We start from the raw sequence: 16,892 nt of genomic DNA, 5'->3' as shown, positions 1-16,892 counted from the left end.
TGGTCGTACAGTGCTCCAACAGGTATTATAGTCAATGTATTGCAGAGATGGGACCCGTCTGAATTGGTGTCTCCGCTGTGGTATGTCCCATTCCATTGGATACGATGCCCCACAAATTAAAAAGAACAATTGGTCTTACCTGAAGTGTAGTTTTGGGAGTGGGGCGTTGTATCCAATGGACCCCACCCTATGGTGCTCTACTATATACTGTTGGGTGGGAGTATGGCCTACCTTGAGTGCTAGTTCCTTGTGTTGTGTTTCCTTGCCTTTCAGATACTTAGAAATTTAGAGATTTTATTATAGAAATTTCCAAAGCCAAGGAAGTGGGAAGTAGCCAGGTATTTTTTTTAGGGACTATGTTGGTATTTTCTGTTTGGCAAATCCAGAAAACTGAGGGAGTCCAGCCTACTTCCCACAAGTCTTTGCTCCTGTCTAGTTTCTTGCAACAGGACACCCATTCCATCCTGTTGGATATGACGCCCCACTCCCGAAAGTACATTTCAGGTAAGACCAGTTGTTCTTTTTATGTTACAGCAATATTCCCAGAAAGGACTACAGCTCATAAAGGAGAATTCTTCATTAAAATCTGAAGAAGAATTTCAGGCTTTCAGTAGGTATCTGAGTAACATCACAATTCAAACCGAGAAGAGGAGATGTGAACTGGAGAAGCTGCTTAAGCTGTATGAATTTTATGAAAAAGTAAGAATATTTCTATTTTCTTTTTATTTCATCTTACACCACTCTACATGTTATGTTCAGTAGTAGATCACAGAAGTGTCTGCATGCTCTTTGCTCTTCCACAGTATGACTTTGCACTGCAGGGGGTGGAATAGATGACCCTTGGCTCCCTTCTAGCTCTATGACTTTCCATGAAAACAGCTTTGCTTACAGATCTCTCTTCATATCTCAGAGCTCACAGTCTACCATGCTGCAGAATATGGTGGGTGGATTTGGATAGATATGTACAGCAGAGAGAGACATTTTCTTCACTCTTGAGAGACTGGGTACAGTTTCTGCAGTCTAGAATCTTGGGGGCTAGACCACAACCCCAGTAATGACGCAACTGCCCAGTCTCAACAGCTAATTTTGGGCACAGTTCGTTGTGGGAAAGCTCCATATAAGTAAAATCAGCCAATCAATCCGTGTCCTCCATTTAACTATTTTTCTTTCTTTCTCTCTTTTCCCACTAATCATCCAGGCATCCAAGTGGATGGTTCACTGCAATGAGTTTCTTGAAAAGCTTTCAGTGGAAGCCAAGTATTCTCAGCCAGCAGTTCAGTCTTTGCAAAGCTACCACCAAGAAGCTACAAAGTTTTCTGCCGAGAACTTTCAGAAAGTCAGTGAGGTGATTATTGCTCTGGGTAACAAGGAGGAACTAAAGCAATGGAATATTTTATGGCTGAAATGCCAGCAGACCAGGCACCACTTAGAAGAGGTCTTTTCAGAAGCAATTAAAGGTACCATTGAAGAAGGGTCCAGCAGTACTCTGAGAGAGATTGGCCAGAGGGACGGCCATAACCTGGGCAGAAAATCTGCAACACAACAAAGCCAATCTTCCCGCTTTTGTTCTAGCACTGTCAATAACGTCCATGACAGCAAGTCACTCGGTCCGTTTCAAGGTAGCAGCCCACCTGAGGATGTGCCTTCTTGTTTACATCAGGAAGATGCTGCTCAAAACACTGATCCATTTTCTTCTTCTGTTAAACCTTCGTTTTCACAAACTCTTACTCCACTCTTGGGTAGGTTTCAAAGGACTAGCCGTGTTTCAGAGGATTTGGACAACATTTCCACCTGCTGCTCAGAACCAATCCAGACACCCAGCACCCGCCACAGGAGACATCCGCTGAAGAAGATTATGAAGAAGACACAGAGCTTTGAGTTGACCCGACACGAGAGTAACCACAGTGAACTGCATCATCATGGGTATACTGGAGTTTACATAAGAGGACTGGAGGTAGCCAGCAATGTGGCTGCAGAAAAGAGAAACACACAGCATTCCAGTATCAAAAGTCCTTTGGTTTGTAGAAATCGCAGTTTATCATCTCCTTCAAGAATCCACCATGCAGAAGATGAAGAAGAGAAAAAAAGAGGGGGAAGGTGAGAAATGACAACAACGGAATCCATTCTGGTGAACAAACAGCCTGAAAAGTGCTGTAAATATTTTAACATGTTCTCAGTAGAATTGTTAGCTGATTACATTTTTGAGTCAATTAGCTTTCCTTTAATCACTCAAAAAGTGATTAAAGGTAAGTATTTTAGGCAGGTCAAGTTCTGAGGATCTTCAATGGAGGTGAAATTCATTTCTGAGCGACAGACAAAAATCTTGTTTGTAACACTGTACTCTTCACTGAGCAACACATTGCAGGATTCTTCTGTCATCATTATTTTTATTGAATTTTCTAAGATATATAACCAGGTGTGGTTCCATAGACACTTCAAGGCAGCTTTCAACAATCAATTTTGAATCTGAACTCAAGGCATTAAATATGTGGTCTATTTTGTTCTTGGAGTAAAATTAAAGATACCAACAAGTTCAGAAGATTACAGTGCCCATTTCTCTTCTCAGCAGCACTGAATTATTGACCTAAATCTGCCTGTTATCGGTAAATAATTCAGCGCTGCTGAGAGAAAGAGGAAACATCAAGCCATCTCTTATGGGCCTGGGCTTGGTTTGCCCGTGGAAATGTACCACCTGCCATAGGCAGAGGGGCAGGTGTCCCTTCCACTGAAGTGAATGGGGATAATTACATGGCAGAGAAGCTTTAGCAATGTGATTCTTCCTGTGGTGTTTTAGCCAGCACAATGAAATCTGAGAGCTGTTTCACATTTCCCCCTAAGCCTGTGTTGGTTTTGGCAGTTATAAATGTGGGGTGTATACCGTATTTACTTGAATCTAATGTGCACCTTTTTTGGCCAAATTACATTGCGAAATTAAGGTGCACATTAGATTCGTTGGCTCATTGACATTTGCAAGCAAATGCTTTTCTTGGTTTCAAGGTTCTGAACATTGAGGTGTGCGTTAGATTCGATGGAGCGTTAGACTTGAGTAAATACGGTATAAATATTTGATGTATATACTTGAAGCATAGACTCTTCTAATTTTGTGAGTGCTGTTGGTTCCTGATCATGTATCAGCCGATGATCATGCCATAAAACACATGCCAGCCAAATGTTCACAAGTTGACTAGAAGGATTGATTAGACACTGAGTTACCATTTTCAGTGCTCTGCCTCCTCAAGAACCAAAGGATAAGGGGGCTGCATTTAAAATACTTTATGCTGTAACATCCATACCAATAAGATGGAAAATTGTACTGCCTCAGATACCCTAGTTCAGTTATCAGACGTAGTCACAATATGTTACTTTTTATACTGACCTATTTTTCCTACATTTAAAATATTGTTCCACATAAAAGCACTCAGAGCTTCCTTCTAATATATGTTTCTGGAACTGGATCTTTACCAAATTTGCACACATAGGTGTCCAAATAAACTGGCTACCTTCAGGGGAAAACCGTTCTAAAGCAGAATTAGGCCTTCCACATACAATCATATTTGAGGATATATATATATATATATATATATATATATATATATATATATATATAATATCTAAAAAGAGAGGCCTCCCACACACCATCAGATTGATAATGGCAGGAGCTTCATTTGACATTGGCCTCTTTCACGGAGGTGAAGCTGGACTGTTCTGCTTCTCATGGCAGGGCACGTACAGTTCACCATTTATTATACTAGGTTCCCTTGTCACTCTGGCAGAAGGGGAGTTCTGTACGTCTTGCAGCATTGCCCATGCTAAGAGATATGGCCCGGAGACCTCCCCTACTTCATTATTCCACATTGAAGTGGAATGCCCTCTTACTCTTGGGGTGCAGAGTGCTCCAGACTGAGGTTGGAAAGTGCTTTGCTGGATCCGTCTTTTAACCCCAGAAAAGTTGATGCGATGTATTTAGAGAGAAGCCTCATATCCTCAACCAAGAGCCTCTTTTAAGGTCTCTCTCCGAGAGGGAGGATAAACTCTCCAGGAGGGATGCAAAACTCCTCACTCGTCGGGCTGCTGAAATGTCTTTTCTTGAGCCACCTATGCCCAAAAGGATGGGCAGTGCATGGGGTACCTAGTTCATTCAGAAGGCAGGCACCTGGCTGTGGTAAAGGACCACTGAAAAGACAGGAGACTCCCACGCTACTGATAAGGATCTGCCACAGATGCCAAACGCTGACACAGACCAATGTGACATGGCTCTAGAAGGGTTTCCCACCAAGTAGCCTATGTGGTTGGTTACCCTGATGTATGATTTTGGGCCGCTCTTGAAGAACAACAGCAGTTACAGGTAAGCAATCGTGTTTTCCAAAACATTTCTTTTCATGACCTACAGATTCGCAGCCTCCCATATTAGCACTCATTATGTTAATCTGCTTCCCATAGTCAATAAAACAAATAAGCACATTCTCTTTGCTTCTTCCTTCCTTTTTCAAACCTTTCCCCCATTGTGGACCTCTTCAGTTTTACAGTACCAGACTTCTCTTTTCTTGGCACAGACTGTTATCCAGCATTTTCAACGTGCTCTGAGTTATGGGAAGTGTGTTGTCGAGTGAGTCACATATTCTTCTTACTCAGGTACCCCCAAATTGGTCACATGTACCTGTATTGCTCCTGTATGTGGAACATTATTAGGGTAGACATAGCCTTCAAGTTTCAGGATATCCTTTGCAACCATCAGGACTAGACATTCACTTTTCAAGTTGAAGCTGGTTCTCGTTCTTACGGTATGTCTCCAGGTTAATCATGGAATTGGAGGAGCCTTGTAGGCTCTGTGCAAGGAATCTCAAGCTAGAGAATCCCCAAGATGTGAACAACAATCCTGTCCTTTAAGACCTCCAGGAAGAGCCCAGCACACCTTCGGGAAATTGGTTCCATTGCTGAACTAATCTAGTACAATAGTAGACTTTTCCTCACTGGAGGTCTTCATGCAGAAGCTGGGAAGCTATCCATCAATTCAGTTCAGAGTGGGTAGGGTCTTCTCACAAGGTTAGTTGATTCACAGCTGGCTCCCTGATCTCTTCTGCAGAGGAGGCTGACAGTAGCAAAGGGGAAGGGCTGCAGAGGGCAGTGATAGGAAATCCCCTTTCCCAGATTCCCAGGTCTTCTTGCTGTTGGAGCATACAGCTTATGAATTTTGATGGTGGGCAACACGCATCATTGGAGGCGGCAGCGGGGGGGGGGGTAACATTTGAAACAAAGTGGTTTTGGGTGATTTAGTTAAATGTCATGCTTTATTTTCATAAAGTTTACCAAATAGGGGTTGCATAATATTAAATGAAAAGTATTGTATAAGAAATGGTTTGGGTCAAATCAATGTGAAAAATCAGCATTGCTGAGTGCTAAATTTTATATTTCCACTATAAATCCAGTATAAACAGTAAACGATTCAGTATAGCATGAAATAATAGTACGACAATATAGCTTTTAGACTGTTTCTGTTACAGAGGTCCTGATTGCTGCTATATCTGCACTTCTCACTGCAATACAGTTTGCTTGTCTTGTGGATACATGGTGGAACACATCTCTGGTGCACACATGAACACTTGCAAAGGTCCAAAACAGTCACAGGAGAACATATCAAAGTGCACATTAATAGGCTCAGATTTGTCGCTAACATCCAAGATCTGAAGCTGATGTGAGTTTGGGATGCTGTCAGATGTCTTGATGCCATTGACTTGCTTGTATTTTAGCTCTCAGGATTACACGTACTGTCTCAGTGGAAGGCTCTAACTTGGACATTTTCCGAAAAGCTATCACATTACCTCACCAGTTATACTTTTTCCCCATTTGTGGTACATACAGATACGCTGGCAGACAGGTTTCTGTAGTGCATGCATCCCTTCCAATGCAGATACTGAACTTCCCAGATTTGACTAAGCCTCTAAATCCTTAGAGTAAGGTCATAATTTATAAGCTGGTTTGCAGAATTTAAAAGGAACCTCAGAGATCATCTAGTCAACTCCCTGCTTATGCAGGAAATACTTCTGCATTGTCTCAGGTAGGTGAACGCCCAGCCCCTGCTTCAAAGCCTCCAATGAAGAGGACTAGATGACCATTGTGGTCCCTTCCAACTCTACAGCTCATGCTTTTTAGTCTGAATAACTTTTTCCTTTCCTTTGAATCCATCAGTTCAAATCCCACGCTCTGGAGCACTAGAAAATAAATTGGTCTATCGTCTATGAGCTAATCCTTCAGATATCTGGATACGGCTGTCATATTGCCACTTAATCACTTATCCTCATCGTTCCTCATAGACTAGGTCTCCGTGCTCCTCACCATCTTTTCACCCTCAACAGTTGCCCTTTCCAGATTAGAAAGGATCCAAATAAATAGCTTAATTCAAGAAAGTGTGGAAATAAGTTTTTTACTACCTGCTCTGTGACCTTACTCAGAAAAGAAAGATTGGAGGTTGCCAAATATCTAGGAAGCTGGGATCCAGTTGCAATTTCTTAAACAAAGGTCTTACCACTGCTTCATTTAAAGGTTCAAGGACACAGCTGTCCTTCAAGGAAGCATTTACAATTTCCACCACCCAATTGGCCTGTCTCCATCAATTTTTAGGATAGACACAGGTCCAACTAGCAAGTGGTGGTATTGCTCCTCCAAGCAACTTATCCACATCTTCAGGCAAACAAGAAGAAACTCCTCCATCAAAATTGGGCAATTGCCAACTTGGACCTCCTTTTAATAGAGTCAAAGGGCATGCAAGCATTTCAAACTTATTACAGCACATTGGCAGTCTCTGCAAATTGCCACTATTTACATGCTTTTTGACGTTCAAGGAACTCCAAGACTTACCTTTTCAGAAGCCGTGTTGATTCTTCAGCATGAGTTGTTCTGTACGCCTAGCTGTCTTTAACAATCCTTTTCCATTAGCACCACATTTTCTAATACCCTTTTGGAGAGGCGAGTCATTGCTGCCTTGCCAATACTCTTGTCCAGATCAGCATCAGTGGAGAGGTTGCTGATTATGGTGAAGCCCAGGTATACAAAATTACCAAGACTGGCAATATCAGCCCCATTGTGTGGGAATCCCTTGCAGACCCCAACCACTTAGAGACAGTGAGGTCATGTAGCCACAGCAGTGACGAGAGGAGGAATGACCACAGAGAGAAGAAACATCATGGTACACTTGCAGCAGCACAACCGGACACCTTCCTCTGCCCCAGCTGCAGCAAAACATGTCTCTCCTGTTTCACTTTCTACAACCACAGCAGGCGCTTTAACTCTCCAACAGTTTGACTTTACCCTCAAAGGCACAATTCTCCAGTGTCTCCTCAGACACCAACCAATTCTTTCTCCCACTTTATGCAGAGCAGACATTAAACTAAACTGCCTGTAATATCCTAGTTCCTTCTGCAATCTTACAGACAAGTTACACATTTTGTTAGAAGACTAGCAAATTCAGATTTGAGTTATTTAAGAACCCTCAGACCTCATGATTTGTTCATTTTTAATTTGTCTGTAAGTGCTAGAACTTCATCTCTTGTCATTAGTATTTGTCTCAGTTTTTCAGACTCCCTGAAAATGTCATTTCAGGTAAAAGTACCTGCCCTACATTTTCCATGCTGAAGACCAGATACAAAGAATGCATTGTTTTAATTAAATCTTGTCTTCTAGCATAAATTTAATTTACTTGACATCCAACTACCTCCCCAGCTGGTTTTCTGCTTCTGGGGTGTGTGTGTGTGTGTGTGTTTTAATCTTGTTGGCAATAATTTTTCTGACAAAGCACTTCTTGAATTCTTTCCATCTCTTACATTTCTTTTGCCAAAGTTTCTTTTTGTTCTTTTTTGGGCAAGACTTCCATTTTGAGATGCTGAACTGTAGATTTTCAGATTAACTTCTTTCATTTGTGATCAGAACTGGAGTCTCAAAATGTGTTCCTAGATTAATCAGAATCAGGAGCGACAATGAAACTCTTGTGGCAGGCTTCCCTTCACCTACAAATGAATTTTAAATAGACAATGTAGGATAAGATAACTCTGCTGGGGTTGCCCGACTCAGCGATCTCGTGAACGATACTGCTGCCATCCAGTTGTCTAGTAAACAAGCCAAATTTGTTAATTAGGTATAAGTAGAAATATTGTGTAATTTGGAGAAAATTTGCCAGCAACTGAAGGAAAGAATATCCCTTTTGACATTGTGTTTCTGCCCTGGCCATTATTCATAAATAATGTGCTCAGTAATACTGAGTTTTCATCTTGATTGGACCAAAAACAAGTTCTTACAATAGTAGACTTTGCATTAAAGGTACCTTTCATTTGATACCATTCAATCCAAGCTTGGTTTAATAAAATAAGGACTGTCATTTAAATGAATCATGGTGCACCATTCTGCTTTTTACAAAGTATTTAGCATATGTATATTCTTCCTTTCAATGCATAGTCTTCACAAGAAAGCATACAACTAAATGAGATCAGCTGAGATCCATTTGAAACTTAAAAATAATTATGTGACATGTTAGAAAACATAAGAATCCAGAACTGTAGGAACGCACCAAGTGGAATCAACCGCATTAAAAATAATAATGTTAAAGTCAGACTGGAAGAAATAAGCCTTCAATGCACTGCAGTAGCTTTTTGTAGCTTCATAGTTCTGTAGGAAGTTCTGTAGGAAGTTCTGCAGCCATGGGGCCACCAGCTAGAAGACTCTGTCCCTTGACTCTGTGCCATTGACGCCACTGGTGCTTCCATCATTGGTGTCAAATTCAGGACTGCTCCCACCCAACCTGTGACCTTCATCCTTCTGGGGAGTGCAGTCTATCTAGGTTCAGCAATACATCTCCACCCAGACTGGCCAGTTTCCCAGCACTTCCATTTTATTTGGATTACGGCTAGGCTTGTTCACCCCCAAACCACCCCCCAAAACTGTTTACATTTCCATAAATTAGGTCTGGCTCCAGTATTCCCAGCCCCAAATTCAGAGGTGATGCACCTGAAGTTCTAAGTTCCTCTCTGAACCCTCCCGCTGCAGCCTTTCCTCAAGCCTTGGCAGGCATGTGGCTGGAAAACAGACCTGGAAATAGGGGCTGGGGAGGGCAGCGTAGGCAAGAAGTGTTAGGCAGGGGGTTTCAGCATCCCCCCCCCACTGCTACGTCTGTCCTCCAAATCACACTCTCCTTGGTACCTAGGTTAAGAAGACTACAATTCAAACTATTTTATCTACTGGTCTGCAGAGACTATTCCACAGCATTTCCCCATTCTGACAAATTTATTTATAGGTACTGATTCTTGATTCGGTGCTCCAGTGTTCTCAACTTTGGGTCTCCAGTTGTTTTCAGACTACAGTTCCCATCATTCTTGACCACTGGTCTTGCTAGCTAGGGATAATGGGAGTTGTAGTCCAAAACCATCTGGAGACTCAAGGTTGGGAAACACTGCTCTAGATGTATGAGATTCAACCCTTCCTGTTTTGGTTAATGACCCAAAATACTTCTTCTATTGTTAAGGTTGTTTATTATTATCAACAGGAGACATATTTAAAAGAAACTAAAATGACTACTACAGTGGCAGATACACGTCTAAGACATGAGTGCAACAAATCTAACTAAATATTGTCCTAGGCTGATCTGTCGCATGAAGCAGGTATAGCACCCTGGTCCAATGTGTGGGCAAAGGTGCCACATAGCATATGTTTAACTGAAGAGATGGATTAGATGATGCTCTAAAGGGTTTTGAGCCACTTATACTGGCATTGTCCAGTTTTAAACTGTGTGCCAGGCACCCTAGTGTGACTTGAGAGAAAACCATTGGTTTACTGTGAGAAATAAATTAGTGGAGACTGTAAGCTGTCTTTCTCATTCCTCTGTGGTTGAATTATCTGTATCCACTCAGTACAGAGATGTGCCAGAATTACCTTTTCCAAGAAAGCATCTGACGAAGTGTGTATTACACAAGAAAGCCGTTACCTTGAAAGCTTATATTTAGTTGATCTTTAAGGTGCCACTGGAATTATTAAAAAAGATTTTTTCATCTTGTTATTTATTATGACTTTTCCAAGAAAAATAGCTTGGTATTGTTGTGATCAGGGACCAAAATCAGAAGTTTGGCATTCCTGCATAAATGGTTGGACTACTGTATAATTATTATTTATGCAAAATCTATTGGCCAACATCCAAATAGCTCTGCAACTACATTCACAATTACGTCTTAAGGAGTAGAACATCAATGTTTAACCAACTAATCAGGGTAAATCCCATTAAATAGGACATTTGATAGACTAAACAGGTACCCTGATTAATATATATTTAAAATAAGTAGTGTTATGAATTTGTGGGGTGTGAGACACCCTAAATTCCTGGTCCAATAAAGGTTAGAATTAATTAAGGTTGGGGGAGTTTAAACTGCCAAGCACTGAGTGTGGTTGTTAGGGGAACAAAGCCTGAGAATGGCGGAGTTGTTATGCAAACAAAGGAGCAGGGAGATGGGCGATAAACAAAGCAGTTGCTCTCTGCTGGACAGCAGAGGGATGTGAGCCCCTCCGTCCGGAGTTCATTAGCAGGAGACAAAAGGCCAGAATTCTTAGGATGGCTGTGGACACTGATGTGCTAGCAAAACTGTGGCAGAGAGGATGGCAGATTTTTGTTTTGTATCCAAGGCTGCTGCACCTACGTATGGGAGAAGCAAGGGACCAGCTTGGAGCATAACACTCTGAACCCCTCCAGCATAGGCTCAGGTTGCATATATGTGTAAATAAACCATATATTATTAAGACACCACTGTCTCCGCTGTGCCTCATTTCCAAAGGAAACAAACCCTGGGCAAGAACCTGGAGTTCCTGGAATAGCGCATGACTGCAGATAGCAGGCGCTGCCTTAAAGGGGACCTTCCTCCCTTTCAGATCACACAGGAGGGAAGGTGTTTTTTAGGATGTTTCCTGTGCTGCTGGTGCATGTATATATCATATAAGCCCAAAGAAAGTTTGCTTTCTGTCTCAAAACTACTGCTTTTTGCTAGATGCAAATGTATACAGATTCACTTAATTTATAAACATTCAGCTAAATTCATAAATAGCTAAAATTGCTTTAATTGGCTGAGAGTCAAATAAGGAGGATTTTGGGCTTTCTCTAGTGACAGCCCTTGACAGCCCCCCCCCCCGCCAATACATGTATACCATATGCCACACAGCAAAAGGGGAGTTTCAAATGCAGTATGGCAGTGGGGTCTGCTATCCAGGGAAAGAGAAGTCAGTAATCCCGCTGCCAGTAGTTCTTAAAATCCTTTTCCTCACGGCTTGCCTTTCAATCGTTCAGTCTCAGGCCTGTTTTCCCAGTAGGAACTCCCTGTGTGCTGAATATTGTATTGTTTGGGGAAATTCATGAGAAAGCAGCTGTACATCATCTCTGGAATGTTCTTCTGTTTTACAGTAGAATGCAAACACGGAAAAGGTCGTAATAGTTTTGCAGATGTAATAGGAAACGTTTCTGTACTGTGGAGGGGGAGCCTGTTTCAAATAACAAAATTATTTTGCCTTCCTGGCTAGTTACTGTTCTTCTACAGCATCTGATGTGGCTAAGCCCCTCTGTGTCAGAGTGTGCATGGTTTTTTTTATCAGTGGGAAGGGAGGAGTGGGAAACTCTGGCTGCAAATAAGAGCCTGAAACCTGCAGGAACTAAGATTGGCTGCTGTAACTACAAATGCTGGTAGAGGTTTGCCAAAATTAGTACACCGCAATAACCGTTTAGCAGCCAATGAGGCAACCCTGATTTTTGCATGGATGATTTCTCAAGTGAGAAATGTACAATATTACTCCTGGGAATCATTCCCACTTACAGGCCCAGAGATGGAGAAGTGTCTTCAGTTCAGAACGAGTTAAGGTGCAAAAGGAAATCCATGAATCAGGAGTTCCCCAGAAGGCAGTACACAGGTCTGCTTTATGTCATCACATGTATGCGTTTTGTCATCAATATATTTCCATGTCTTTATAGGTATGACTGGTTCACCAAAGCCATCCTGTGATGCTAAATTCTTAAGTTACTGCTAATTAATCATTGTTGTCTGTGTTCCATGCAATTCTTCTGTTTCTTTCAACAGTAAGGTGAACCACATAATGGATGAGATGATCAGAACAGAAAGGGAGTATGTCAGATCTTTAGGCTATATCATCAACAGCTATTTTCCAGAAATGGAAAGGATTGACTTACCTCAGGATTTGCGAGGGAAGCGGAATATCATATTTGGAAATTTGGAAAAGCTGTATGACTTCCATTCTCTGTATTTCCTGAAAGAACTGGAACACTGCACAGACTTCCCCCTGCGGGTTAGCCACTCTTTTCTCAGACATGTAAGTCTCATTTTCCATTAGTGTGTTATTGTCCTCAGATATCGTCTTGTATTGACTAAAACTGTATTACTAGGAAATACCACTTTTCCCTCATAAAGTTATCTAATTCTGTGATTCCTCTCTCTCTCTGCACACCATGTTTGTACAGGGTTCTGTACTGCATTTCCCCCACAGAGATAGCTCCATATAGTTCTTTCCAGTTAAAGGTACTTTGGCCTTCTTCAGAGGCGGATTTAGGGGAGGGGGACTGGTTCGGTCACACTGGCCACGGAGCCTCAGCACACCACCAGGGGCACCGCAACTGTTACTTAGAATGGAGCGTGAGAGGCAGAGGGAGGCTGGATTTTGGCATGGAGCAGGGGGCTGCTGAAAGTTGAGACCCCAAGAAACATCGCTGCCCTCTTGTTCCATTGCACTAAATTGCCTGTGTGGCATCTGTCAGCACATGGACAGTTTGTCATGTTTCCTACTCATGTGAGACAAGAAGCAACGGCCTCTAGAACAAGGCTGACAGTCCAACTGATCCCTATCCCTTTTGTCCCGCCCAAACACACATACATATCATATGATCCCAGCTGCCTGTTCTGTCCCAGGATAAGCGGCTGGGATAAGCCCTTCTTTGCCATTACAGTCAAGAAAGGAGCAGCTCCTGACCTGAAAGAGCACAGGATCTGACATTTTATGGCCTACACCCTGGTCCAATTGGCTGGTAGATAAATTCCCCATCCCTGCCAAAAATTGCTTTTAAATGGGATTTCTGATTTGTGTCACTGGAGGAAAAGGGACAGAGTGCACTTGTAATGATTTGAATAATGGTGTTCTGCTAATGAAGGCAAGCCACTAAATACCTGTTTGTATTTCACTTGGAGAATTACTGTACAATCCAATACATGTCTACTAAGAGGGAAGCCTCAGTGAGTTTGGCAAAGGTAACTGTGTATAGGATAGCAGCCTTAAATATCGTTAATGCAACTTCCCCTACATTTATTTATATTGCCTGTCTCTTCCATCACTTGTTTAAAAAGCTTTAAATAGCTGTTCCCTGATCTTGTGTCACAGAACATTACAAACACTATAATTCTGTGATTCGGTTTCATCCCATACGAGTTCCTGTACATTATAGTAGCCGCTGATTTGCCCAAACTGCTAGTTTTCAAATTCTGTATGTATGTAAGCTGGCGGGCAAGACTCTTTTTCTTGATTTCCACTTTTGCAAGTTCCTACTTGCTTGCATGGAAAACACTCTGAGGGCATTATGTTAGAGAGAGAAGCAGGGAGCAAAATTTAATTACAGCTTTTTGGCTGTCCAGTCATTCTGAAGTAAAGCAGTACTATGGGACAACTAATATCTTCTGTTTAAATCAATGGGACTTTAAGTCCTTAATTTTGACTGGATGGGGTCCAGGATTTGCCAGTAAGCACTTAAAAATGAATATTGAGTCTGAAGGAAATATCTATCTGGTTTTACCTCCCTGGTTTAAAGAAGGATAACAGGACCAAGCGCTGAGATTCCTGAGTTGCAGGGGCTGGACTAGATGACCGTGAGGTTCCCTTCCAGCACTACATTTCTATGATTCCGTGGACTACAGTTACTCAGTCTCATGCTCTATTTAGTGTGTGCAACAACAACCTTACATAACTGCTCACTACTCAGCATGTTTAACCACCGCCGGGTTTTCTGTATGTGCTGGCCAGGAAATAAAGTGGAAAATTCCGTTCAATCCATTTCTGGAAGCTAAGTTACTCTTTGCCATTATGATGTCATCAAATGCCTCTGATGCGCACAATGTGACTGTTAGCTTGTCAGAACTGTTGATCACATTGGCAACAGTGATTTCCACTTTCTGCTCAGCATGTTCAAGCAGCGTTCTTAAGAAATATGATACTGATAATAATACCACGGTGAGACTGAGCAACCCGCTCCGTCCCCGTTTGCAGATTGAGATTGTCTATAGAAGAGAGCTTCTTTGATCTGAGGAGGCTCTCTGCATAGTTTGCTGCCCTGGTTTTCCTGGTCTCGCAGGAGTCCCACACATATCAAAGGCTCCCAGCTTTGGACAGATGGCTTCCAACTCATGGAGGACAACAAAACCCCTTCATGTTCCAGTTTAAATAATCCCTGAACAGGGCTTTTGTGAATGGACCAAGGGGCCACCAAGGAGCTTTCTAGTTGAGTGGGGCTACGTACTGAGGTCTCCCTCATCACATTTCCTACTATACCATACTGGCAAACAGTCAATTTCTTTTGCAAAAATTCTGGCATCCTTAACATCTTGCTAGTTTTTATGATCCCTATTTTTATTTATTTTTATTTCATTAGACTAATAAAATGATGCCATCATTCTTGAGCAATACCCATTATTTCCCCCCACTCCTACATAGCTCATACGTTTTGCTATTATTTTTTGATGAATGAGCTACATAGCTCATAGGTTTTGTTAATTTTTGTTTCAGTCACTCACTGTAGGAAGGCATTTTACTTAGCTTTCAATAATTTGCATAAAACATTCTCACTGATGCTGTCAAGTATACTACCAGTCAGAGGATAATCAGTCTGTGTTGAACATAAGAAACCTGTATCAGGAGTCACAAAATAGTGGTGGCTCCCAGTTTATGGAACACTCTCCTCAGGGAGGCACGGCTGGTGTCACCCCTCTCTGCTTTTAGGCAGCAGGCAAAAACATTCTTATTCACCCAGGACATTGGATCTCATTTTTCTGCTTAATTTTTTAGTAGGGTGGGGTGGAGTTAGATCTGGGTTTTATATATAGTATCCTTGTGTATTTTAGATTGTCATATTCTTGACATTTTTCTGTTCTTTTTTCTGTTTCTTTTCAATATTTTTGTAAGTTGCTTTGAGTTTTACTTTTTTGAAGCAAGTGACTAATACATATTAGTGACTAATAACAAAGTGACTAATAAAAGAAACAAATGGTAATAAAATGTCTTTGATGTGTATCATCATTAATTAGCCAATTAAATGCCAAGTCTATTTTTCATTATTTCAGGAAGAACAGTTTGGAATGTATGCATTGTACAGCAAGAACAAGCCGCAGTCAGACGCTTTGCTTATAAGCCATGGAAATACCTTCTTTAAAGTAACTATCGCTTAATGTTTACTACATCTATGATTGTGTCTGAGTAGAATTTGTTGACCTTTGTGGTATTTTATCACCTAATGGTTATGTGTCTTTCTACTAATCTTACAGAATAAGCAGCAGGAATTGGGTGATAAAATGAACCTGGCTTCTTACCTGCTGAAACCTATCCAGAGAATGAGCAAGTATGCACTGCTTTTGAAGGATCTGATCAAGGAGTGTTCGGCAGCGCAGGAACAGGAGCTCAGCGCCCTCCGGGCTGCTGAAGAAATGGTCAAGTTTCAGCTTCGCCATGGAAATGATTTACTTGCCATGGATGCCATCAGAGGATGTGATGTGAGTCCAGCCACATTCCCACCCCTGAAATCCCTGTTGTGCAGTTCAGGAAACCTTAATTTTTGTAGCTTTAGTTGCCTGGTGGTGGCTACATTATGAGGCAGGAAGTCCCCTGTTCAAATCACACCTCCATCCACTTAGGCCAGCCACTCTCAGCTCAGCATCTGCATATAATACTTGTCTACATTTACAAGATGGGACATGGGTGGCGCTGTGGGTTAAACCACAGAGCCTAGGACTTGCAGATCAGAAGGTTGGTGGTTCGAATCCCTGCGATGGGGTGAGCTCCCGTTGCTCAGTCCCTGATCCTGCCCACCTAGCAGTTTGGAAGCACGTCAAAAGTGCAAGTAGATAAATAGGTACTGCTCCAGCAGGAAGGTAAACGGCATTTCCGTGCGCTGCTCTGGTTCGCCAGAAGCGGCTTAGTCATGCTGGCCACATATACTCTGGCTCCCTCGGCCAATAAAGCGAGATGAGCGCTGCAACCCCAGAGTCGGCCACGACTGGACCTAATGGTCAGGTGTCCCTTTACCTTTACCTTACATTTACAAGATGGTTGTAAGAACACAAGAAGAGCCTGCTGAATCAGACCAAAGGCCCATCTGGTCCACGATCCTGTTCTTACAGTGACCAACCAGATGCCAATGGGAAGCGCACATTCAAGACCTGAGCGCCACAGCCCTCTCCCCCTTTGCGATTGGCAGCAACTGCTATTCACAAGCCTCCTGCCTCTGACTGTGGAGACAGAGCAGAGCCATTGTGGCGAGCAGCCGTTCGTAGCCTTATCCTCCATAAATTTGTCTTCCACTCTTCAAATGCCATCGACATTGATAGCCACCGCTGCTTCTTGTGGGAGCAAATTTAATAGTTTTGACTGTGTGAAAAAATTATTTCTTTTCTCCGTTCTGAAGCTTCCAACATTCAGCTTTATTAGAAGGCCCCGGATTCTGTTATAAATAAGAAAGGAAGAAAAACCTTTCCACAGCTGGGGTCAGCAGCTGGAAGTCCCAAGGCTAGAGCCCTGACTGCTGCTGATAACTATAACCCATATAGTGATTAGCTAAAAAGAAGGGTGGGGAATGGCTACAGAGCTTACTAACAGGTTGCTTTACAGCT

General features: G+C 42.2%; 1 protein-coding gene across 4 annotated transcripts in view; it reads left to right on the top strand.

The window, feature by feature from the left end:
- Positions 1-16,892, top strand: part of PLEKHG4B (pleckstrin homology and RhoGEF domain containing G4B) — a 78,758-nt gene that overhangs the window by 47,424 nt on the left and 14,442 nt on the right. For all 4 annotated transcript variants that reach the window (XR_014001561.1, XM_081167274.1, XM_081167273.1 and 1 more), the window contains exons 13-17: positions 535-699; positions 1,199-2,097; positions 12,093-12,342; positions 15,351-15,440; positions 15,552-15,776. Coding sequence is in view for 3 of the 4 variants with exons in the window: in XM_081167274.1 (XP_081023400.1) it covers positions 535-699; positions 1,199-2,097; positions 12,093-12,342; positions 15,351-15,440; positions 15,552-15,776 (1,629 nt within the window). In the remaining variant the exon portion in view is untranslated. The remainder of the gene's footprint in view (positions 1-534; positions 700-1,198; positions 2,098-12,092; positions 12,343-15,350; positions 15,441-15,551; positions 15,777-16,892) is intronic.

The sequence above is a fragment of the Podarcis bocagei genome (genome assembly GCF_964188305.1).
Source record: "Podarcis bocagei genome assembly, chromosome: 13".
Taxonomy (NCBI): Eukaryota; Metazoa; Chordata; class Lepidosauria; order Squamata; family Lacertidae; genus Podarcis; species Podarcis bocagei.
This window is presented reverse-complemented; position numbering and strand designations above follow the sequence as displayed.